Below are 26,646 nucleotides of genomic sequence, written 5' to 3'. Positions count from 1 at the left end.
GGAAGCAACTTCTAATGATACAACCGTTGGATATAACGCAGGTGTCGAAGAATTGTCGTCAACACGTTCGATGGCTCTGCGCAGGAACCAAATTCGGCTTCACCGCCGACAAACCAGTCTCTTGGTGGGTGAACCGTGACGGGCAGCCCCAGTTCAACTGGGGTGGGGCCACGAAGGACAGGACGTGCGGCTGCTATCCGAATTGCGAAAATCCAAATTACGTTTGCAACTGCGACAACGCCAAAGTTTTCGAATATAAGGAAGACTCTGGATATTTGACAAATAAGTCCATGTTGCCAATAAGCGAAGTAAGTAAGACCGGCAACAAACTGTTTGCTTTAAAAAAATCTATTCATTAAGTTGACGGTTAAAAAAAATTGTAATATTTTTTATGAAGAATGAATTAACTCTGGGTGAATTAATATGTTGAGAAAAACTTGAGCGTTTCTCCCAATCGACCTCACGGTCTACCTGTATATGCTTCGTCCAGGCCCATCCCTACCATTGGGCTAGGTAGCGCTAAGCCCTAGGGCACCGTCGGCCCTTTATTGAATACTTCACAACTTAATAAAAAAATATAAAGACACGATCGTATGAAAAAGGGCACCTGATATTATTAGCCCAGGGGCGCCTGAAAGGTAAAAACTTCGTCCCTCAATGGCCAATCAACTTAACCCAGTATCTCAGGGGGTGCGTTAAGTTACAAGGTTTCCTTAGTTTAAGAAAATGTTTCGTTGAACATACACTTTCATAAACTGAAAGGCAAAGCCTTGTATTTTTTTTAACGATTTAAATGGATAAAAAGTTTTTTGTGAAACAAGACTTTATCCATCACCCTCTTGTGTCCGATTACATGACGGATTATCGCGGGCTTTCTTATATTAGTTACTTTATCGCCGGCAACTTAAGTGCTGATTAAATATTATTGCGGAGATATTTTATCGCTAATCTCTTTTATAACGTAAGAGGTTATCGCACACCACTTTTTATCGCACCATTTTTTAACACTTAAAAAGACAAATTTTAATAGGCAAATTAATGAAAAAAATTCACATGTATATGTAATTAATCTTAGGGGACATAAATATCAATCTATTAGAAAAGAATTCTCTAACCGCCGATATTAATGATTTAGTGTTATGCCATAACCTAGAGCAACTAGTGAAGCAGCCAACTAGAATTTCTGGAAAGTTGGTAGATATTTGTTTTACAAATTTAGCGCAAGTTGTGAGTTCGTGTAAGATTTACGCGGATTGGGACATATCAGACCACTTCCCTATCCACATTACGTTTAAATTTCCTCAACCCAGGAATTGTCTATACCAAATAAGGAATAAAGCTACAAAAAATATTGAAAAATTCTCTTGCTGCGTAAAAAACATAGATTGGAAATTCTTATACTCCCAAAATGACCCTAACGCGGCGTTTAATAGTTTTTTAGATAAATTAGTAACTATATATAACAACTGCTTTCCCTACGTAATAGTACATAAGAGAACTTCGCACTTTTGGATAACAGATGACCTAAAGAGGGAAATTAAACTTAAAGATAGGCTGAGGAAAATAGTAATTCGCTCGCCCACGGACCAAAACAATACGAATTATAAAAACCATAGAAATAGCCTTAATAATAAAATTCGCAACGCCAGAATTACTTACTACAAAAATTTATTAGTCGATTCGCACTCTCCAAAAGAAACGTGGCAGATTATAAATAACATTTTGGGAAAAAGTAAGAAAAAAAAATATCCGAATACCATATCCACCTCCCCTGATACCTTCAATGAATTTTTTGTTAATTCAAAAACTACTAATACTCATATGGCGAATGATGCCTCTTATGATTTAGTAAAAAACTGTGCTAACTCAATGATGCTATTTGAAACTGACGAAACTGAAATATCCCGTATAATTTCGAACCTAAAAAATGACTCAGCCCCAGGAAAAGACGAAATAACGCCGAATATTCTAAAATGCGTGGCTCAATATATTGTTACCCCACTAGTATATCTTATTAACTTGTCATTTAACTCCGGCACTTATCCTAACATTTTAAAAAATACTGTAATAATTCCAGTGCACAAAAAAGGTGATATCGATAACCCGGAAAACTACAGACCGATCGCTCTACTTTCAGTGTTAGCAAAAGTATATGACAAATGTTTTTACATCCGACTAATAAAATATGCCTCTAAATTCAATCTCATAGCCGAAAGGCAGTACGGTTTTAGAGAAAAGTGTGGGGTAGACTACGCTATAGCTCACGTCTACAATAAGATCCTGACGTCACTAGATTCTTCTAAAGTGGTCTTAGCCGTCTTTCTCGACCTAAAAAAAGCTTTCGACTATGTAAGCCACGATAGACTCTTAAAAAAGTTAAACATAATGGGAATAAGAGGTCGAGCATCAGATTGGATTAAATCGTACTTGGACAATAGATTGCTACAAACAAAGATTAATGGAATGCTATCAAATAGTAAAGCCTCTCATTTTGGAATTCCCCAAGGGTCAATACTCTCGCCAATACTCTTTAACCTATATATAAATGATCTCCTAATGCTGTTCAATGATGATTCATTAACTCTATATGCGGATGACTCACTCCTACTGGATAGCGAAGACAACATCATACTAACAGTCAGAAAAACAAATAGAAAGTTGGAAGATATTAACAATTGGCTCAAAGATAATGACCTTGTATTAAATAAATCAAAATCTGTATATATGTTTATGTCGAATAAGAAAATATATGTGCCCCCAAATATCAAATCGTACTTGAGAACCACATCTTAGAGAGAGTTGACCATTACAAATACCTGGGCCTTTGGTTTGACGACCGATTAACGTGGACAACACACGTAGATCATATTGCTAAAAAAATTTCCAGTAGTATCTACGCTATCTCTAGAAATCGATTAATCTTTAATAAACAAATTATGAGAAATTTGTACTATACCCTGATCTACCCATATCTTAATTTTTGCACTTTTATTTGGGGTAACACCTCTCAAGGAAATTTAAATCGGCTATTAATCTTACAAAAAAGAATCGTCAGAGTCATAGACCAAAAAAGTTACTATGAACATACGGGCCCAATATTCCAGTCCCTTGGAATTCTAACTATAACCCAGATAATAAATTACAACTCTATAATTTTTATATATAAATCAGTCAATAACGAAATTCACAATGAATTTAAGCAAAATAACAACACAATCTATGAATTTCGTCAAAAAAATGTACTACTAGTGACAAAATCGAAAACTATCCGTAGACTAAACTCTGTTTTTCACAAAGGTATAAATTTTTTTAATTCTCTACAGTTAGATAATGTAAAAACATGTACAGCTTTAAAAAAAATTGCGAAAGAATATGTAACAAACTTTTCATAACCCTAGCTTTATCTTTACCATTAACTGTTTTTATATGTAACAAATCTATTTATTTTTTATACCAATAAAGTGTGGGCTTAAAAGTCTAGTAAGACTTAGCCCAACCCCACTATTGTAACAGAATTCATCGACTAATAAACAATTATTATTATTATTATTATTATTAATATAAAGTCTAAACAAGTTTAAACAAAATTAATATTTCCAACAATGCCTTTCACGTATTCAATAGAAGTCCGATTTCCAAAAGCACCAACAACTTTCACAATTCTGGTATCCAATCTTTTGTATTTCAAGAGCCATCAAATCCGAAGACGTTAATTTATTAACCGACCACACTTGATTGAAGGAAAATATCAGCAATAAAAATTGGGCGATAATCTCATACCCGGTACGCGATAACATAAACTTGTCGTTAAAACATTTCGCAATAAAAAAGCTAAAGCGATAAAAGCACCCGCTATCCATCGGGGGGGGGGGGGGGGGTTTAGACCGTGGTGCCCACGAACCGTCTCAACAAATACGCTACCCCTAAGTATAAATAAACAAATTCTTGATTTTTGTTAAGATTTAATTTTTTACTTTGTAGGTGTATTTTGGAAATACCTTTAAAGCAGGATTCTCAGGGTACCACACCATTGGCCCATTGGAGTGTTCAGGCAGAAGTACTGCGTTTTAATTTTCTTCCTAAGTATACTTTTTCTAAGTACGGTATTTATATTTGGGAACCAGTTCCGTCAGCGTCCGACAACTGCACCGCGACATCCCTGTTCTTGAAGTGTCAGTCTGGTCATTACATTTCGATGGATCAAAAGTGTCTGTACCAATTCGACCAGTTCAGCTACGAACAAGGCTGTCGAGACGTGACCCACCTTCGAAACTGTGGCAAGTTACATACTTTTATATCCATTTTTTCCAGCAAAATAGTTAAATGACGTGATTAAATGTCAAATTCAAACTTATTTCCCACAGTGCCAGAGCCTAAGGGTCGGCCAGGTAGATCATAGCCTACCTTGAAATTTTAAATCCTACCAAAAGGCCAAATAAATTAAAATTATCGAATAATTTTGAGGATTCTTGAAACGTAAGCAGCGTTCAGACTATGTGAAAATATTATGTTAGCATCGGTCGTGTCGTTTCGGTTATGTTGGTCGCGTCGGTTCGTTCATTTCACTGTTCAGAAAGGAACCAACCTTGCACGGATATTAACATAAAAAGTGATTGTTCATCCAATCAGAGCTCAGTAATAATGGCGGAAAAATTGAAATAATTTTTTATCCACCTCCGATAGGTTATAGTATTTCGATGGTTCTAAAGGTCGCCACTACCTAGAGTCAGCGCAACGAAATGAAAAAATGTGGCGGAGTGGTTAGCACTTTCGCCTCGCAGCAAGAGGAGCCGGGTTCGATCCCAGCTTGTGGCACTGGGTGGAAACTCGGAACAACTCTTTCTGCGTTGAGTTTGCAAGTTCTCTCCCCACTGGTTTAAGGGGTTTTCCCCCGAGATCTTCGGTTTCCCCTTCCACAAAAACTTGTTGAGGTTAACGGTAATAGTTAGCGTAGGGAGCTGTTAGCTCGCGTGGCCTGCAGGGCTTGCCACCACCCTCCTACGCATTGTAACCCAGCCACCTGAATTAAAGGCTTTAAAAGTCACTCGATGACTTAGGCCTAGGGTGGTGCCTTGGGTATTAGCCTAGCTGATTATTATTACACGCGCGAAAATTTAAAGTCTCTGTTGAGAAGTCTGAACGGTGTAAGAAATCGAAAGAACCGACACGATCGACGCAAACGTAATATTTTCACATAGTCTGAATGCTGCTTTAGACGAAAATTTAAATACTGTAAAATCGAAATTGATATTTTGAATATGAGTCATCATATCTTGCTTATTTGAAAAATTAAAGGTCCCAAAATCGAACTAAGAGGGTCCAAACACAAATAGGGGCCACAAATACTTGATACATAAGTTAAAAACCCTGCCACGGCCACTGTATACCATCAGTCGATAATTGATTCAATAAACCCGTCACTTTATAAAACAAATTGCCGATAGCGTTGAGTAGAGTGACAAGGAAGTAACGTTATAAATAAAAAGATAAGAGCTTAATAAAAACAATTGATCATGGCTCACTATGACGAAGAAGTAAATAACACCTATTAAGCCTAATGACTTATTCCAAAGTAAAATAAGAACAAATTCATTTTTGAAATGCCTCTCAAGTAAAATTCAACACGCGAAAAATTGTTAAATGACACAGTGATACACTTATGTGAAAATAATTAAAAACCAATGATATAAGTTCCTATCATTTGACATAAGGTATTTGCGGCTGCTTAAAATTGAAGAATCGTTTGTACATGTATCTACATAATCACGGGTTTTGGAACTGATACTGTGAACCTTATAAAGCACCCTATAATTTTGTTTTCATATCTTAAATAGTGTTGTTCTTTGTCGTTTCTACAGAGGACTTCGACTGCCCGAAAGATTATATAAAGTGTCCTGGGTCATACTGTATTCCATCCTATTATATCTGCGACGGAAAGTGGGATTGCGTTGAAGGCGCCGATGAACTGGACTGCGGTAAAGATTGGCCTTCATTTTATACTTGCATTAATAGGAAATTAACCTCTAGTATTTGTGTTTCTCCGAAATGGTTAAAATTTGGTCCACTCTCTCCTTCGGCTTTTGATAATTTCGGCACTACTTAGTGGCTGGTGGCGAAGGTCATTCCTAAAAGGCCTTCCGTAAAAAACGAGTTGGATGTTATATTCAATTTAAGGTGAAACCCTGTGAATGTCTAGTACCTTTTTATGAAGACTCCATCTGTATCGCTCTGTATTGAGTAATTTTAGGCTTAAATAAATTTTCTCTATACCCAAAGCCGAGAAGCTTCCAAAGATCGCCTTTTAATAAACCATTATCTCGGCGCAAAGTAAATAAATTTATAAATTAAAGTGGTAGTGAAACAGTGATAAATAACCTAAAAATTGAATCTAAGAGGTGCTATGAATATCGAGTATGATGGCTAAGGTATGACTTAAAACGCCTAAATGGTAAATAATCTAAATTGGGAATGTGATCTTGACAGATTTTAAGTAAAACCCTCTTTGGTAAAACCAATTTAACAAAATAAAACGTATCCCATCTGTTCAAATCGAGGGGCAGATCACTTTGTTACAGGGTGTCCTAATAATCATGATTAAAAATTTCATCATGATTTAATCATTTTTAATCTTTGTACAGCCAAAGTGACAGATTTAATTGTAATCTAATCTAATGATGATTTAATAACACGAGGGTGTCCTAATAATCATTGGAGTGAGCTGCCCCTCGGTTCAAATACCAGAATACATTTTCTAGTAGAGTTATTCAACTTTAGAAGCTATAAGATTACGGAAACATTCGAATTTAGACCATAATTCATATTTGCATTCCGAAATTCGCCCTTTAAAATCTTTATTGCACATGAGTGCCATCTATCTTATTTACATTGAGTAAAGCCAGCCGTATTTTAAAGTAAATAATTACTTACATATTTTTTATTATTATAAAATTATTATTATTTAAATAATTTTCACAATTAATCGACTTCACTGTTGTTTTCTTCTTTTTTCACGAGCTTCTATTTATCGGCCATAGAGGTGGCTGTTAAAAAACAAAGTAAAATACCTCTCCTTCACGCAAGTAAGGGTTGGAGAAATTCCGACATCGGTGCTACAGGCGTTTCTATTACTGGTGTAACGTTGTAATCCAACCTATTGAAGTTCAATAACCCTGATCTTACAGTTAGTTTTATCTCAAAAAACTACTTTATCAAAAACCAAACTTAAGTTTAGTCACCATATTCATAGGGTTTCCTCTGAAGCGTGTAAATTAATATATAAATTCGTTGTTTGCAGAAAATTACATTTGTCCTGGTCACTATCGATGCCGTAAGCATAAAATGTGCGTGCCTTTGCACAACCTTTGCGACGGAGTGTTCCATTGTCCATCTAGAGACGACGAGAAATTGTGCGGTATGTACGCTGACCAGAGATATGACTTCGATGCAAGTAGGTGAATGATAATCTACTTCACCAATAGAGATATTTCATCTGAAAGGAAAACCCATTGGCGGAACGACTATACTCGAAATCCATGTTGCCAGAGACTCATTAAGTGGTCAGCATTTGAAGGGCCACAAATGCATGTTGCCAGCTAGGAGCAACACAAACCAGGATAACGCAGCCAGCCTTTAAACACGCTAACGCAGTGTTGTGTAAAAATATCATTGAACGAACCTTTATGCTGAGCGTTATACGGGTGGGGGGAAGACAATTTCGGAATTTTCCCCTTCCGACGGCATCAGGCGCTAAAACGTCTAACCAATGAAAACCGTACGCAAGAAAATGCACGACTTTTGACGGGTTGAGTTCTCCTTGTGTGGGGTGCTGTGTTTGTTGCTCCTAGTTGCCAGACACTCTTAAAGAGTTAAGCATTTAAGCATTCAAATTTAGTGAGGGGGCTAGGTAATAATGTGTTTCGGGAAGCGAAAACTAACTCCTGAGTCATGTGATGGAAGGGGAGGAGCTAACTATAATTCGGCCCGAATTTTTGAAACGATTCTGTAGGATTTTAAGAGTAATGCTAATTGCACATACTTGGAACTTCGATAACTGATAAGTAGATGGCGCTAGTAGACTTTCGTGGTTTCAGCGGCGCTATTTTTATTAAGAGCATCCACCGAGCACCAGGGAACTTATTTCAATCCTGTCGCGGGTTCCTCACGGAGAGTTAAGGCCGAATCTCTTCTCGGGTCTCTTGGGAATTTCAAAGAAAATTAAACAGTGGCGGCTTTTGAAAACGTTTTCAACGAAGTCTTCATACTAGAGAGGTGCAAACATGTACATTGCCACCCATTTCCGAAGAGGAAAATTCCATTCCCATCCCATTCCCTTACAAATTTTAGTCTTCCATCCATTTCACAAAACAATTTCTTATTCCCGAAATTTTCATTCCCCCTTGCAAAGAATTTCGAACATTTTTATTAGGCTTAGTAGACATGCCATATATCGAGTCCACTTTTATTTGTCAGAACATCAACTTAATCTTTCGCTACCATTTAGCATTAATTGTTTTACAAAATCCTTTGTAGTAGAAGTTTTTAAACTCATTGTTCTGCCAGAGTCCCCATCCGAGGGGCTAACCACTCACCGTAATAATATTACGTGATAATACATTATTATTTTACGGTAATACATTATTACTTCATGATAACAACGGATTTAGATAAAATTTGTAATACATAGATATAACACATATTATTTGGGAGGAAACACATTAACAAAGATATTACACGGTATATTTGTATTTTGAAAATATTTCACGGTATTATTCGTATTTTGCAAATATTTCACGGTATTATTCGTATTTTGCAAATATTTCACGGTATTATTCGTATTTTGCCAAATTTTCACTGTATTTTTCGTATTTCGCAAATATTTCATGGTATTATTCGTATTTTGCCAATATTTCGGGGTATTATTCGTATTTGACAAATATTTTAGGGTATTAAAATTAAAATTTGGCAGTAATACGATGCTTTTTCAATATTTCACGGAATTTGGAGACGATTTCCAACTGTATTGATCTAAATATAATGTTCGAGATTTCTTATTAAACGTTAAGATTTCGCAAACATTAACAGTATTATTCATGTAATACTTTAATTGCATGAAATTACCGGTAATATGGAAAAAATTTACATTATCACAATAGTTTTTTAATAATACTACGAATTTGATGATGTTCCCGAAGGGGCAACGAAACTAGTCGTCGTTTTTTAAATTAAAAACTTTTATTGTACAAGAAGTGGGTGTTGTGGTTTTAATTTATCTTATGTACAAGTGTCTCTATCAATTGTAATCCATACCTCTACTTGGAATGCTTATTCGCCGTATCGCGTATGGTAAGATCACTCTGACGGCTTTGGCCCCGCCTACGAGAGAAACAATCCCCTCTGCGCGCGCTCCCCTGGATATTCGTCGAAATTTTCATTATATTATATATAATTATATCCGCTTATGAAATACCAAATTCAAAAAAACAGAAATATAGAAAAAGTAAAAATTAAGCTAAAGCTCTGCAAGACCGATTTCAAACAGTTGCCACGTTCTTTAACCGTAAAAGCAAATGTTACGAATGACGCCAGTTGAAATATTTACGCTATTTTGATATAAAGAATGTATTTCCGCCGACATGACAATCCAATACCCCCTTCAAACCATTTTGGTGTTAGACAATATGTTTAACCTAACGCTAATAAATTATTACTTCAGACTGATCAAATAAGAAATCAATTAATCATTTAATCCTTGCCTTTGCAAGTGGTCGCTGATAACAGGGATTTCGAGTATCAATCGCGTAATTTTCACTTTCATAATCTTTACTTCAAATTTAATATTTGAAGAATAATCTCTACGCGAGAAAAATTTCCGAATTGCGTCTTTTCGTTTGAGTTTAAAATTTCTCTATTTCTATATGATTTCAAATAGTTTTATGTATCGTCACTTAATCTTTTCGTATGCCATTAAAGGTTCGATTTTTAAATCAAATATTTAAATATAATAATATTACTAAGTTGCACAAGGATTTTTAAATTACAAAAAAAAATAAAAGTGGATATTTTTGTGCATTTTTAATTTAAATTTTTCTTGATTGTACATATATTATTAAATTGGCACCGTCTACTAGAAATGAAAGTTACAAAATCGAACCTTAAAGGGATTCTCCCTTAAAGTTTGTTTCGCGGTAAGTAATCAACGAATCTTTCTATTGTCTTACTGTACAGGGTGTCCGGAATTGCTCTGACGGGGCATTTTCTCAAAAACTACAGGAGTTAGAGTTGCGGGTGTTATTTTTAATTTGGGAACGCTTAACATTAAAATTTTCAGAAAAATGGGAAAATGTTTTCACGCTTTTCAAAAAACATTTTGACGGGAAATGCTAGTAGAAAACCGTCAATGAGAGAAATGTTGAAAATAAAGTTGGTTTCATAGAAAAAGACCAATTTTTAAAGGAAATACGAGGTGATGAAAAAAACAAGCTCTTCTTAGGAGGCAATAGTTTTAAGAGTTTTGTACGTTAATGTCAGAAATGCCTTATATGGTTCATGTTTTTTAATGCTGAGCTCGTATGTTTCATCTAATTAGTTTTTCCAGTTTACATAGAAGCTCATGAACTGCTGAATTTTCCCTAAGTTTAAGCTTCTCGGGTTAGCTCTATGCAAACTTAAAACGCTAATTTAACAGGAAAGTATACCTCATATTATAAAAAGAACGAACTTAGCTTTCTAAGGTACAAGTGGACACTTGAAGAGAAGCAAGAAGTTTTATTTGCCCCAGACTGCATCTGTCGGGGATTTGTTTAAAACAGAATATTCCAGCCGTTATGAGATTAAAACCTTTTAATTAAGTTTTTATATATTTAAGTTCCACGAACTAACTTAAGAGTTAAATCAAAACGTTTTGGTAACACGTAGTTTTCTCGAAAGATAAAAGAATACTATTTTACCACCGATAACAGCTGGAGCTATACGATTGTAAAAATTATGGATTTCTGTTTGTAATAAATTGTTCGGAATTGTCATACAGCTTTGAAAATTGATGCACATGCACTTTGAACTATACTCTTAGAAACTGGATAAATATTGTTCTAAAAATCCTAATTATTCGGATTTTATGACTGAAAGTTTAAATATTACTATACTAACGAGGTAAGTATAGTCTTAAAATAAATCATAACTTTACCACCATTTATCCATATTTTCACACAAGTGATTCTGAGATATGGTGTATATTAGAGAGGTTTATATTTAAGTATATAAGTTGCAAATAAAATCTGAATAACTATGATTTTTAGAAAGATTGGTATCCAGTATCTAAGAGTATAGTTCAAAGTACGTGTGTTTCAATTGTCGAAGCTGTATGATAATTCCGAACAATTCAGGTGCCTCGCGATCCTGAAATTAGATTCTTACGTTTTCGGTAACCTTAATGCTTCTTGTCCCTACAAGTATCTTTTTCCATAGTGAGAAGTAGAATAAGTTGATTTTCAGCCAGCTGGATATGAAAATTAATTTTATTATTTTTTAAAATATTTTGTTTTCAATTATTCGAATATTTTAAAACTAATGCGTAATTAGAAATATTTAATTATTTTATATTACTTAATAATTGAAAAACTTGCAGATGTGGCATGTCCAAAAGGATGCTCTTGCGTTGGGCTGTATGTGTCTTGTCGCAATTTGAACTCTTCCGTTCTACCCGACTCACTGCCTATTACAATTCGGAAATTGTGAGTATGTCTGACAAAAATTTCGTAAAAATGATTACAGCCTATGAAATTGGCTCGTTCGGATTCTTGCCGGTTTTGGGGGATAACGTTCAATTTGAATTTAACGTGCTTTTGACTTCACAACCTTGCAAGAGAGGATGTCCACAAGGGATCGACACTGGTCATGGCATTTGACTACTAAAATAAATCGAAATTTGGGGGCTCACTAATCAAATTGACTAGTGAAAAATTTACCTAAATATTCATAAATAATGTCGAATATAGCGTATTATAAATTCAGCATTCATCAATCCCATTTTTTTAAATCACACCATGTAACTCATGTGATGATAAACTCCTATTTTAATTCTGACGAGTAAAGCAAAATGTTGGCTGTCCTTATTGTTTTTATACCCCCATTTTTACCCCCACTAGTCAGTGACTACTAAAATAAATTAAGATATGAGACTCACTAATCAGTCTGAATACTAAAATAAATTAAGATATGAGACTCACTAATCAGTCTGAATACTAAAATAAATTAAGATAGGAGACTCACTAGTCAGGATGACTACTAAAAAATATCCTTATGTCCAACCCTGAACAGAGAAGTGGGGTGGCGGAGTGGTTAGCGCTTTCACCTCGCAGCAAGAGGAGCCGGGTTCGATCCCCGCTTGTGGCACTGGATGGAAACTCGGAAAAATCATTCTTCGTTGAGTTTGAAGGTTCTCTCCCCACTGGTTTTAGGGGTTTTACCCCGAGCTCTTCCCCTTCTTTAAAAACTTGTAGAGGTTAACGATAATAGTGAGTGTAGGGAGCTGTTTGCTCGCGTGGCATGAAGGGCTTGCCACCACCCTCCTACGCATTGTAACCCGGCCACATGTTTAAAGGCATTATAAATCGCTAGATGACTTGGGCCTAAGGTTCTGCCTTGCTGATTATTATTATTAAAGGCGAGCTACAACTCGATATCTTGTGATGCAGAACGCTCCTGTGCAGTTGGTGTCTTACCTCTACGTGTCAAAATAAGCCGGGTGTTCAAATTGCATAATTTCCCTTGAATAATTTTATCATTAAGTTACACTCGTAACTAAATATTGTTATTTATTAACATAATTTACTTGTAGCAAAACCAGATTGTATTTTTAGAGATAGTTTGTTTTATTTTTAGCGATTTTTCTCACAACAAACTGAATATCACCCTGGCTAAATTCGACTACTTCTCCTGGCTCTCTGAACTGTAAGTAATCTGTGTATTCAAATTCTTGCGCGTGCGCATAACATTTTATTCCTCAAATACAGTTCTTTGAAACATAACGAACTGAGGATTATTCCGTCCAGAAAATTCGAAGGTCTTCGCAACTTGTATTTCTTGTAATTATAACTCGAAAGCCAATTTAAGTCTATTTCAAACAAAATTATCTATTTTTTTGTTTTTTAGAGATCTGAGAGACAACAATTTACAAGTAATCGAAAAGTTTGCCTTCATTGGCCTTAAAAGCCTCAAGACGTTGTAAGTTAAACCCTATTTTTATATGGAATACAACCAGTTGAAAAATTAAGATTTAGTTGGACCAAGCTATTAGTGAACTTTACGAAATGCTCCACTTTAAACTAAGCAGAGAAATTTCATTATTTTAAAATAAATTTTTATGAAGTCATAGAATTTGTTGATGCCAAAAAAATTACTAAACTTAGATCTTAGTCCAACGATTTAGAAGCTAACTATAATACCTCAAAAATATTTTGTACAAAACGAAATATTTTAGGTGTGCAAATCTAGACAAACTTCTTACTGTTTTTCAAAGAGGTTGCTTCGAATTTTACTAAAATCTGTATAGCTAAGATACTTGGTAGCAAATCAATTGATGTATTAGTAAAATTTAAAGTGTTTTGGAAATATACATATAGCTATCACACAAACACAGAAAAAGATTTCGAGTCAAGTCATAATTCGCATGCCTCATAAAATAATATGGCAGTAAATAAATTATTTATAGCAGGAATCCATACCTCTACTTAGAATGCTTATCAAGCCGTATCGCGTAAGGTAAGATCACTCTGACGGTTTGGCCCCGCCTACGAGAGAAAAAAATCCCCTCTGCGCGCACTCCCCTTCACGTTGTTGTTTGTTTAGTTAACAAAGTGACGTCAAAAAACCGTCAGCCACATAGAGACGGAAATCTGCCGCGATAAGCATTCCAAGTAGAGGTATGGATTCCTGTTTATAGTAAATGTATATCTGATATAAATATTTTACAAAATGTTTCACTGTTACAATAGGCTTACCAATTTTTAAATTGTTATGTTAAGTAATTCGTTTCTTTTTAGACTGTTGAACAACAACCATGGATTATCTAGAATTGAACCCGAAGCTTTCAAGGGACTTCACAGCCTTCCCACATTGTAATAAGATTTGCTATATTAAATTGTTTTTTATGGATATCATTGAATCTACTAATGGAGTAGAAGAGGCCACGAAATGAGCTTTATTTCCAAGAATTTATTTACTTTTACTTAAAAAGTAAGCTCCTTCCCACTAATGAAAATCAAATCAAAATCTTCAGATGCGATTGCAGCGCTCGCTGGTGACGTTCTTTCAGCCCCTCTCAAACTGTAGGAAACTTAAGACCATAGTGGTCGCGAAAGAGTTGAATTTACAATGTTATGTCATCGCGAAAGAAGGGTCATAGCTGAGTGCTAGGCTGTATTATCAACGTTGAACTATACTGACGCATTCTACAGATGAATATTTGAAATAGAAATGAACCCAACAACAACTTAATGAAATTTTTTTACCCAAATAACCTTTCTAAATAATTTCCAATTCCTATTCTCAGAAATCTTACGAATGTCAACATGACCGTGTTAAGAAGAAACACATTCCTTGGTATGGAAAATACTGAAGTATTGTAAGTAAACTGCACTAAATTTTCTGTTATATATATGTACTTAACTCGGGCGTATATTTAATTTGAAGGCTTCTTCGTGGTAATGGAATTCAGTATGTGGAACCCGGAGCTTTTCTTGGGCTTCCATCAGTTACCCATTTGTCAGTGCATTTTCCGAAAAAGAATATAATTTGAAAACTTACTTATTTGACTAATTATTTAACATCCGACATTTTTATTTTCTAGAGATATTCAAGGTAACAACATTGAATCGTTTCCTTCTTCAATGTTTGAAGGACTCTCGTCTTTAAATTATTTGTAAGTATATAAAGACACCTGACACATCTCTTACAGGTACATAGGAATATGCAAACCAGCTATCTCTCACTAAAGATAATAGTCGACGTCGTACCTTAGATTTGAATTCAGAGAGCTTTCCGATTGACGGTTTTGTAACAAAGCTCTTACCCACTTCCTGAACGTGACCTCCGAAAAATCGGTCTCTATCGGTTACTTTAAAGAGCTATCAATAGTCGGTTACCATGGTAACTGGGGAGCTAATATTTTCGGAGTTCCGACAGAAAGTGGGTGAACGCTATTAACTACTAGCAAGACAGTGATTTCGAATCTAGGGTACCATGTCTATATTTTCTTTGCTCTAACCCATCTTCGCTTACATTGTAGCGAAACTTGGTATGCTTTTCGGTTTTAAGTGACACTCACGCTCGCCATCGATATTCGTGATATGATAAAAAGCAGACGAACTTTCGATACAAAGTGAGTGAAGATTATACCAGAAGCTAATGTTATTCGGCCATATTCTTGGAAACCCGCGGTAGGTCAACGTATTACGAAATCTTGCAAAGTTTGTGAAACTTCTTGCAATCTCGTGAATTTTACGTTTTTTCGAACCGGAAGAAAGAAATATTGACGTGATCGTTTTCGCGTTATTCGTTATATTTCTTCGTTGGTAGTTAATAAAAATAATTCAAGATGGCCGTACCCTTAAAACATTTACGTTAAAAATTGTGATTTAAAATTAATAGAAATAAACATTTCTGCGTTAAAGTAATATCTGCAGGTATGTACTTATTTGAAAAATGTAATTTTATCATTGACAGCTTTCGTCTATCACCTACCGGTCAAAACATGCCTTTTTGAAAAACATTAAAGTTTTTCTAAATTTTTCAGAAATTTTCTACTTCATATGTATACCTGGAAATTTTCTAAAATAAACCTTATATGGTTTTTAAAATAAATACCCTTTCCAAGAAAAACCAGTATTACAATTGAAACGAAGGTCACGTTTCTTTAAAGAAAGATCTGTTTAACCTGTATTTTCTTGTTATAAAGGTACAGTGATTCCTTCAAGTTTTGCTGTTTGGTAAACCGACAGATTTCCTTCGAGAATTGTTATCCATCCGCCGACGAAATATCCGATTGTGAAGATTTAATGGGCAGCCCTTTGCAAAGAGCCGTCATCTGGGTTTTAGGGGTTGTGGCCCTGATGGGAAACCTATTCGTCATTATATGGAGGATTAAACTTTCCGATTCCAACCCGAGCTCCATTCTCATCTTATCACTCGGCTGTGCAGATTTCCTGATGGGCGTCTATCTCATCATTATTGCCGGCGTCGACGAACATTACCGGTAAAAGACGACCGCGTTATATGAAACAGAAGCTTATAATTTATCTCCCAGATATAAGTATTCATCTCTTTCATATATCGAAACAAAATTGCAAAGTTTGAGCGCTCTGTTAGACATAGGGCGTGGATGCTTTTACCTAGACAGACCGACAGACAGACAGATGCACTTTTTAGCTTCATCCCCTCTCATGATAGTGGGAAAGGGGCTATTATTTTCGATGCTGTCAATGGTGGTGGTGACGATGTAAGTGCATTCTGAACCACGCTAGCTTCAAATGTTACCTCGTTAAACATTGGATTATCTTCAAGGGCTTTTAAATGAGATTTAGTCGGGTTGTCGTTCCATCAGTATAAGTTTTCTCTATCTAACCTTGGATTAATAATAGTAGTTTCTACCTGGATGTATCCCTAAAAAATCTGACCAGCAAATGGCTTTTGCGACGATGACAGAAATTGTGAAATAGTTGGTTTGGGCTGTTGTGTAACATTGCGAAACGTATTTTTTACATTTTGCATCGTTAGTGACGCTGTGTATGTTTTCGAGGTTCAGTGGGAAAATTGAGTTCATAGAAAACTGCCTTGAGCCTTCGAAGGTACTTGTTTCATTGTAACGTCCTTTATTTATCGTTCTCTTGTGAGATATATTATTAACTCCTAAATAAACTGATATGTGTAACCTAATGTTCCAACGCTGCTTTTACATTTTCTTTTGTGTAATTGTTGTCCATTTCATCATGTTTTTTTTAATTATAGAGGCCGGTACATGCAGATTTCTGACCAATGGCGTCGCAGTGCATTGTGTAAAGTGTGTGGAATTTTGTCCACTGTGTCCAGTGAAGTGTCCGTGTTCACTTTGGTCCTCATAACCGTCGACAGGCTGTTGAGCATATCCTTCCCGTTTTCCCTGCGCCATCTTTCGATGACCTTCACGTACAAAGTTATCACCTTCTCTTGGTTTTTGGCCATCGTTCTGGCCGTGGTGCCACTTGTATTTCAACAGTACTTCCAAGGTAAAAAACGATAAATAACCTTCAAAGCTCATAAGGTGGTGCGCAATCATAGGATACTGCTCGTAATCAGTGTATTCGTTTTCCCTCAATGAGTATGTAATCTCCACAATCCCCGTTTAATCTTATGTAATTGCCCAGCTCTTTACGTAATATCCGCGTGCTCTTACTTTAATCTCGGTGTACTCAGCGTACTCGTCGCATACCCTTGACGCACTCATCCTAGGGTAATCATGGTGTACTCCGTAATATCTTAAAGTACTCCACGTATTCTTGGCTAACTCCTTGATTTCTTAAGCAAATTCTAAGTGATCAGCCCTTTAGAATATACCAACATCTAACAAAACCAAGATAAAAAATCCTTGGAAAGAAAATTCATCATAGTTTTCCCCATGATAAAATTTGTTATACCCTTTTCAGATGTTGTTTATAATGGCGGGCTAAGACTCCTTTTAGGAACCACAATTTAACTTCGGTACACTTAAATATATGTGAAAATTATTATTCATTTATTAAACAGTTTTATAAGAATCGTTATAGGAAATATATCATGTCGTACTCTTCTCTTACTGAAGAACAAGATGTCACCCTGTCCATTGATTATGTACGATATTTCAGTCACTCTGTCCATTGATTAGGAACAGTATTCCAATGACCCTGTACATTAATTATGAACAATATTTCGGTCACTCTGTCCATTGATTAGGAACAATATTTCAATCACCCTGACAATTAATTATGAACAATATTTCAGTCACTCTGTCCATTGATTAGGAACAATATTTCAATCACCCTGTACATTAATTATGAACAATATTTCAGTCACTGTCCATTGATTAGGAACAATATTTCAATCACCCTGTACATTAATTATGAACAATATTTCAGTCACTCTGTCCATTGATTAGGAACAGTATTTCAATCACCCTGTACATTAATTATGAACAATATTTCAGTCACTCTGTCCATTGATTAGGAACAATATTTCAGTCACTCTGTCCATTGATTAGGAACAGTATTTCAATCACCCTGTACATTAATTCTGAACAATATTTCAGTCACTCTGTCCATTGATTAGGAACAGTATTTCAATCACCCTATAAATTAATTATGAACAATAATTCAGTCACTCTGTCCATTGATTAGGAACAGTATTTCAATCACCCTGTACATTAATTATGAACAATATTTCAGTCACTCTGTCCATTGAATAGGAACAGTATTTCAATCACCCTGTACATTAATTATGAACAATATTTCAGTCACTCTGTCCATTGATTAGGAACAATATTTCAGTCACTCTGTCCATTGATTAGGAACAGTATTTCAGTCACTCTGTCCATTGATTAGGAACAGTATTTCAATAACCTTATCCATTGATTATGCGTTCTGGAGTATTTCGCCTCTTATTTGTGATTTCATTCAAAATAATCGAGAAGTTAACCAAAAAACGATTCCCTCTGCAAAAGGCAAAATTATATCTTAATATATCAAAATATATGAAAACTGCATTATTAACTTTTTCTTTCAGGAGAATTTTACGCTCGATCCGGAGTGTGCCTGGCATTGCACATCACGAACAAGAAACCGGCCGGCTGGGAGTATTCGGTGGCCATTTTCTTTTGCGTCAATCTGGTGGCCTTCGTCATCATCGTTTCCGCCTACGGGTACATGTATTTTACCGTCAGGAAGTCCTACTTGAGCGTCAATCGTATGAAAGCTCATCGCGTTCTGGAAAGCCGCATCGCCCAACAGATGGCAGTGATCGTGATGACGAATTTCCTGTGTTGGTTCCCGATTATCGTCATGGGGCTGATGGCCATGTCGGGAGTCAAAGTTCCCGGACACGCTTACGCTTGGACGGCGGTCTTCGTGTTGCCTCTTAATTCCGCCACAAACCCTCTCGTGTACACAATCTCAACCTTGCATTGCCGAACTGTTCTCGCGAGGTTTAAATTGTCCGGGTCGACTTGGCAAAGTTGGCAGTCGAACAATGCCGCCAATCCAATATGCAGAACACCTTCGAGTATTTTTACACGTATGTAAAGTTTATGCGATTTCGTAGAAGTCTTGACGAGGGGTCACTTCCCGTAATTTGTCTGAAAGCCTGTTGCTTTAACTGTACTATGCGAAACTGATTACAGGCTGAGCAGTACTTAAGTCTGTTACAACTCGTCAGTCTAATAGGTGTACAGATTTTTTGGTTGAGAACTAATAGTGTTAAGGGATTGGCATACCTTTCGGAAGTTCCATGACAAAATCTTATTAAACGTAATTAACTAAATGGAGTACCCCAAAGCTAAAAAGAAGTTATCTTTTTGTTTGAACGAAACCTAGCGGAGTTGGTGGTTTTTTGGGTCCAAAGAAGGAAAAAAGTGAAACCAAACACTATTTCCCTGTAGGTATATACGGTTTGAGATACATCCTTCAGCGAAATAAGTGAATTAAACCATCATTCCGGAGAATTCGCCTATACTGAGGGGCTTTCTTCCGAGCTTAGTGGTAGGTGATTTGATCAAAGAAAATTCCGCCGAACAATTTTCTTCGTTGACCTGTGGGAAACACATATTCTACTATTTGGAGCTTGCTCGGAGCGTTGTAGGCATACGTCATAGCTAAGACCCAACTTGGAACGGTCACCGTGACATTTCACAACACGATCCCCTTTAGTATGGTGACGAAAACATTTGGCGGGTTGGGAAAAGGGAATTAGAAATTAAATTATTTCAACCAAAATTTTTCCCTCTTTAAAAAGGCCATTTTAATTTTTAGCGGGACTGCACTACAACAACACACGTTTGACCATCCGCGAGTCGTTTATGATGGAGCAGACGTACAAGCCTCCGGTTGGATACGCCCCTTTGTTCCGTTTCCTGCGCGACTGCCGTTCGCCCACCTCCGGGCCAGGGTCCATCCTCGACAACACCTACGTGCTCAGTGCCCAGACGCTTCTGCGTATCACCGCCATGGTCTGCAAACGTTTAAAAGAAATTCACGCGGAAGGCTACGTTTGTGGAAAACTCTCCGGGGAAACAGTCTTCGTCTCAACTGAGGTAACTACCGCTTCAATTTTCATTTTTACGATTTGACAAACGTAAAAATCCCCTACTTTCTAGATAAAAATTATTTTAGAAATATTGAAATCATATTGGAAATCCCGAAATCTGGGCCAAAATCAGTTCCAAAATCTCAAAATCAGTCTAAACAAGTTCGCCAAGAAGGCGATAATATTATTTCGAGGTTGTATTCCATTTAAGCAGGTAGCATAAAATCATGAATTAGTAATAAACCTTAAATTTTAGTGAAATATTACACGGCTTCGATAAGTAAGTGCCACACTTATTTATAACTTCTGGCCATACACGACTTCAACATGTCACACTTTTTTTATTACTTTCGAATATTAACAAAACGGCGAGGCAAACTTATTCTAAATTGTAACTGAGGTAGCGCAAATTTTAAATTTATACATTGGCATATTATAACCCCGTATTTACATTCTTAAGTTAACGAAAAGGTAGGTTCTAAACCTTCTTTAATTATCAGATATATATTTAAATTATCGCAAAAAGCGTACTATATAGTACGCGATTAAAATTATAGTTTGGATAAAATCGAAATATTTATCGAACTATGCGATAATAATAACACGTTTGGCAACGCTAAATGAAAGTGGAATTTCACCCCGCCCAAAATTGGCAACAGAGGGTGATGCGATATGTCTTTGCTAGGAACTTTGGTCGATTATTTTATCATGCCAAGCTGTCTCAAAGACCTAGTAGGCGGTCCGTCACAGTGTGGGTTATGTCAAAAGTAAAAACCCATGCTTTTGGTACATGCTAAACTGCACACTTATTTTATACTTCTGGCCATACACGGCTTGTGCAGTCGACATATAAGTACTTCATCACACTTATTTATCTACACGGCTTCGATACAACCGAACTGCACGAGTTACGTGATTTTAGTTTGCCACACTTATTTGTTACTTCTGGCCATACACGGCCTCGATAATCTTCATGACCCAGCAGGCTCACACTTATTTACTACTTCTGGCAGTCCAGTCCACATATTATTATTTGTCACCCTTATTTATTACTTCTGGCCATACACGGCCAGACAGGATAGTTTGGATTAAATGTAAAAAAAAATGAAATATAATCCCCCCCTTCTTCTTCCATGGTTTTAACTAGTGTAAGATCTCAAATAAACAACGGAACTATAAGAGTTACGTTACGTGGTTTTAGTTCTCAAACCAGCACAATCAAAAACACACAAAATCTCGCGTCCACACAAATATTGTTCTCTCATCGATACAGCAAAATTCCAGTCCAACGAAATCGCTGTTACCTGATGATTAAAGCAATGAACTACTTAGCCACTTTAGCCTTTGGTAGTGAACGATAATTCGAAAAATATAAAAAAACTTATAGCAGTAAGAATGAATCAGTAAGAATAAAGCAGTAAGAATAAAGCAGTAAGAATAAAGCAGTAAGAATAAAGCAGTAAGAATAAAGCAGTAAGAATAAAGCAGTAAGAATAAAGCAGTAAGAATAAAGCAGTAAGAATAAAGCAGTAAGAATAAAGCAGTAAGAATAAAGCAGTAAGAATAAAGCAGTAAGAATAAAGCAGTAAGAATAAAGCAGTTAGAATAAAGCAGTAAGAATAAAGCAGTTAGAATAAAGCAGTAAGAATAAAGCAGTAAGAATAAAGCAGTAAGAATAAAGCAGTAAGAATAAAGCAGTAAGAATAAAGCAGTAAGAATAAAGCAGTAAGAATAAAGCAGTAAGAATAAAGCAGTAAGAATAAAGCAGTAAGAATAAAGCAGTAAGAATAAAGCAGTAAGAATAAAGCAGTAAGAATAAAGCAGTAAGAATAAAGCAGTAAGAATAAAGCAGTAAGAATAAAGCAGTAAGAATAAAGCAGTAAGAATAAAGCAGTAAGAATAAAGCAGTAAGAATAAAGCAGTAAGAATAAAGCAGTAAGAATAAAGCAGTAAGAATAAAGCAGTAAGAATAAAGCAGTAAGAATAAAGCAGTAAGAATAAAGCAGTAAGAATAAAGCAGTAAGAATAAAGCAGTAAGAATAAAGCAGTAAGAATAAAGCAGTAAGAATAAAGCAGTAAGAATAAAGCAGTAAGAATAAAGCAGTAAGAATAAAGCAGTAAGAATAAAGCAGTAAGAATAAAGCAGTAAGAATAAAGCAGTAAGAATAAAGCAGTAAGAATAAAGCAGTAAGAATAAAGCAGTAAGAATAAAGCAGTAAGAATAAAGCAAATAATATTTATCGTCGTACATAATAGCGTATTTTATTTTATTTTAAAAATTATGAAATTATAATAGACGTAGACATTTTTTAACTGTCGTCGTACATTGCCCATCTGGCAGTGTCCCAATCACTCTTCCAATATTTCTTGCCCGGGGGGCACTAAATTAAAATCAGAAATCAACAAGAAAATAGTAAAAATAGAGAAGTCAAATTTGTTTCATAAAAAATATCCGTCGAGCCGGATTTGAACCAGCGACCTATGTATTCCAATTTCTGATACCCTCTACAGTCCACCGCTCTAACAACTGAGCTATCGACGGGTGATATAATGAAATATTTTAGTTGAAATAGAGTTAAGTAAGATTTTTTTCTCATAAAATATCCGTCGAGCCGGATTTGAACCAGCAACCTATGGATTCCAATTTCTGATGCCCTTTGCAGTCCACCGCTCTACCAACTGAGCTACCGATGGTTGATATGCTATGAAATATTTTAGTTGAAATAGAGTTAAGTAAGATTTTTTTCTCATAAAATATCCGTCGAGGCGGATTTAAACCAGCGACCTATGGACTCCAATTGCTGATGCCCTCTACAGTCCACCGCTCTACCAACTGAGCTATCGATGGTTGATTTCCAATGAAATATTTTAGTTGAAATAGAGTTAAGTAAGATTTTTTCTCAAAAAATATCCGTCGAGCCGGATTTGAACCAGCGACCTATGGACTCCAATTTCTGATGCCCTCTACAGTCCACCGCTCTACCAACTGAGCTATCGATGGTTGATTTCCAATGAAATATTTTAGTTGAAATAGAGTTAAGTAAGATTTTTTCTCAAAAAATATCCGTCGAGCCGGATTTGAACCAGCGACCTATGGACTCCAATTTCTGATGCCCTCTACAGTCCACCGCTCTACCAACTGAGCTATCGATGGTTGATTTCCTATGAAATATTTTAGTTGAAATAAGTTAAGTAAGATTTTTTCTCAAAAAATATCCGTCGAGGCGGATTTAAACCAGCGACCTATGGACTCCAATTTCTGATGCCCTCTACAGTCCACCGCTCTACCAACTGAGCTATCGATGGTTGATTTCCAATGAAATATTTTAGTTGAAATAGAGTTAAGTAAGATTTTTTCTCAAAAAATATCCGTCGAGCTGGATTTGAACCAGCGACCTACAGTCCACCGCTCTACCAACTGAGCTACCGATGGTTGATATGCTATGAAATATTTTAGTTGAAATAGAGTTAAGTAAGATTTTTTTCTCATAAAATACCCGTCGAGGCGGATTTAAACCAGCGACCTATGGACTCCAATTTCTGACGCTCTCTACAGTCCACCGCTCTACCAACTGAGCTATCGATGGTTGATTTCCAATGAAATATTTTAGTTGAAATAGAGTTAAGTAAGATTTTTTCTCAAAAAATATCCGTCGAGCCGGATTTGAACCAGCGACCTATGGACTCCAATTTCTGATGCCCTCTACAGTCCACCGCTCTACCAACTGAGCTATCGATGGTTGATTTCCAATGAAATATTTTAGTTGAAATAGAGTTAAGTAAGATTTTTTCTCAAAAAATATCCGTCGAGCCGGATTTGAACCAGCGACCTATGGACTCTAATTTCTGATGCCCTCTACAGTCCACCGCTCTACCAACTGAGCTATCGATGGTTTATTTCCTATGAAATATTTTAGTTGAAATAAGTTAAGTAAGATTTTTTTTCAAAAAATATCCGTCGAGGCGGATTTAAACCAGCGACCTATGGACTCCAATTTCTGATGCCCTCTACAGTCCACCGCTCTACCAACTGAGCTATCGATGGTTTATTTCCTATGAAATATTTTAGTTGAAATAAGTTAAGTAAGATTTTTTTTCAAAAAATATCCGTCGAGGCGGATTTAAACCAGCGACCTATGGACTCCAATTTCTGATGCCCTCTACAGTCCACCGCTCTACCAACTGAGCTATCGATGGTTGATTTACAATGAAATATTTTAGTTGAAATAGAGTTAAGTAAGATTTTTTCTCAAAAAATATCCGTTGAGCCGGATTTGAACCAGCGACCTATGGACTCCAATTTCTGATGCCCTCTACAGTCCACCTTTGCATTTTTACAACAATGTTTAAGACGATAATAAAACCCGTAAATAAATAACAAAAAACTAACAAAGTTGATCACCCACAGGTTCTACCCTTTAAACCTCTTATCTCTGCAGACTGATTTGACCTTTAAAATTTCATACGTCAAACATTTAGACTTTAAAAACCATTAATATACTCTTCCGCTAAGAGTGATATTCATACGCGAGCTGTGCGCTAGTAAAATGGTGCCAATTCTCTGTGCATCTAAAATGTATCAGGTTTCGGCTTAAATAGTTTCAAGCTAATGGCCAAGTTTTAAAACAATGTGATGCTTAATACATTGAAACATTTTATTTATAACAAAGCTTTAACAAAGTTAGCCCGGTCTCAACGTCACACACCTTCAAAATACGCAGAAGTAACAGTATACTACACCCAATGCAATATCAAACATTAAAGTAACAGAAACAAAACAAAATAAACATAAAGGTATTTATAATCTTCCCACCCAAACAAATATTACATTTATTTTTATCACGGTTTTACAGGTATTTAAACTTTAGAGATGTATACGTCAATGGCTCATCGGTAAAATGTCCGAGTCGTAAGAATGTACCCGGGTTTGATTCCTGACGACGATCATATTTAACTACAAATTGATCAATTTCCACATTTAACTATTTTATACAAAACTGCGAACGCAGTGATTACACTTTGTACCGAAAATGCGTACGCGTTCGCAGCCCAGACACACAGACCCACAGAGAGACCCACAGACAGACACGGTGATTGTAAAACCCCTCCTAGGGTACAAAGTCCCCTCGGAGAGGTAATGACTATGTTGAAACGATACGCGCGGTTTTTTCATCTTCCTGCACGAGTGGGGGAAGCGAAAACGTCACTGGCTTGCGTTTTAACTCTTTAAAAAACGATAGATTTAGGAAACCAATGAGATTCTTGGCTTATTTTGACCTTTAGAAGCAACGCAAAAAATTATCTTTACATAGTTATTCTTATTAGGTGGAAATATATAAATTTTTTGACAGCTTTATTTTGCAATATAAATTGGTGCAAGCCTTTACTTAAATATTTGATCTGTTTCAGGTCCTTTCTGGTAGTGAAGAACAAAATAGAAACTTCCACGTTTACGTAGCAGATTTTTATTCATATAAAACGACGGTGAACTCCGCGGAAGAGATGGCGCAAGATATGGAAGATTTGGCCGTGCTCGTCAAGAAAATGCTCAGGATGTACCACGTGACGTCCAGACTGGGAGAACGCCTGAAATCGCTTTCGTAAGAAATCTTGCGAGTGAACTGAATTGAACTATTTCGGCCATTGAAAGTTTGTAATATATCTCCTACAACAGGATATTCCATTTCCCTGTACTGCTAATTAAAGACGCGCGTTCCGCCTAATCCCGCCTACGTTTTGGAAGAAAATATATTGATATCGCTAAATTTATGACGTGATTCGGTGTTCACTTTCCCCTGTACATGTCTAATTTTTATAGCTAAGATGGATTCTTCTCTTGTAACAGATATATTATACACGTCTCGTGCTTCATATCTTTGTTAAGATTAGATGCAAAGGCTAACATCTCAATAAAGTTTATTTTACAAAATAAAATGTGACTTTGAAATAGAGATTCACAACACTTTATAGCTTTAAAACTGCATATAGTACAAGATATATAAGCATTCTTTGAACAATGAGCAATATGTAGATTAAACGAATCTAGGGTTTCGTCAAGGTTTGGCAATGTAAAATCCCATCCGGTTTTATCCACGATGAAAAATGCGGTTTTGTACGTATTTTTCATAAATGTAATGTTTCACTCAATATTTTGTATTCGTTGCGGTGAAATCATTGTTAATGCTCGTTAGCTGAATCCTCAATTCTAAATGACATAACAGTTACCCAAAACTTCATAACTTAGACAAAGCGGAAATGTTTAGGAACGCTATGTAAAGGCTTCAAAAAGATGAACCTTTAGATAACATAAGAGTAGACGAGTACTTACGCGCTGAAAGATACAGA

General features: G+C 36.0%; 1 protein-coding gene and 1 non-coding gene across 7 annotated transcripts in view; one reads left to right on the top strand and one right to left on the bottom strand.

Annotated features, from left to right (window-relative positions):
- Positions 1-26,195, top strand: part of LOC149945260 (uncharacterized) — a 148,699-nt gene extending 122,504 nt beyond the window's left edge. Inside the window, exons 26-44 of one of the 6 annotated variants that reach the window (XM_090174401.1) lie at positions 42-308; positions 3,982-4,057; positions 4,125-4,277; positions 5,859-5,975; positions 7,295-7,411; positions 7,479-7,556; positions 11,624-11,729; positions 12,880-12,948; positions 13,011-13,082; positions 13,150-13,221; positions 14,040-14,114; positions 14,549-14,620; positions 14,689-14,760; positions 14,846-14,917; positions 15,953-16,249; positions 17,002-17,258; positions 18,787-19,293; positions 20,028-20,308; positions 25,711-26,195. In XM_090174401.1, coding sequence (XP_090030527.1) covers positions 42-308; positions 3,982-4,057; positions 4,125-4,277; positions 5,859-5,975; positions 7,295-7,411; positions 7,479-7,556; positions 11,624-11,729; positions 12,880-12,948; positions 13,011-13,082; positions 13,150-13,221; positions 14,040-14,114; positions 14,549-14,620; positions 14,689-14,760; positions 14,846-14,917; positions 15,953-16,249; positions 17,002-17,258; positions 18,787-19,293; positions 20,028-20,308; positions 25,711-25,905 — 2,955 coding nt within the window. In that variant the 3' untranslated portion in view covers positions 25,906-26,195. Of the gene's footprint in view, positions 1-41; positions 309-3,981; positions 4,058-4,124; positions 4,278-5,858; positions 5,976-7,294; positions 7,448-7,478; positions 7,557-11,623; positions 11,730-12,879; positions 12,949-13,010; positions 13,083-13,149; positions 13,222-14,039; positions 14,115-14,548; positions 14,621-14,688; positions 14,761-14,845; positions 14,918-15,952; positions 16,493-16,770; positions 16,842-17,001; positions 17,259-18,786; positions 19,294-20,027; positions 20,309-25,710 lie in introns of those variants that run through there. The other 5 variants (XM_090174403.1, XM_090174402.1, XM_090174405.1 and 2 more) reach the window with 5 other exon arrangements.
- TRNAC-GCA (transfer RNA cysteine (anticodon GCA)) lies at positions 22,905-22,995 on the bottom strand. The gene is given in 2 exon segments: positions 22,905-22,940; positions 22,959-22,995. It is a non-coding gene; the product is annotated as a tRNA-Cys (tRNA).
- Positions 26,196-26,646: the final 451 nt, after the last annotated feature.

This window comes from Leiobunum rupestre, chromosome 5 (assembly GCF_980474605.1).
Source record: "Leiobunum rupestre chromosome 5, qqLeiRupe1.1.hap1, whole genome shotgun sequence".
NCBI classification, from domain to species: domain Eukaryota; kingdom Metazoa; phylum Arthropoda; class Arachnida; order Opiliones; family Sclerosomatidae; genus Leiobunum; species Leiobunum rupestre.
Note: the sequence above shows the minus strand (reverse complement) of the source record. Positions and strands in the feature narration are given on the sequence as shown.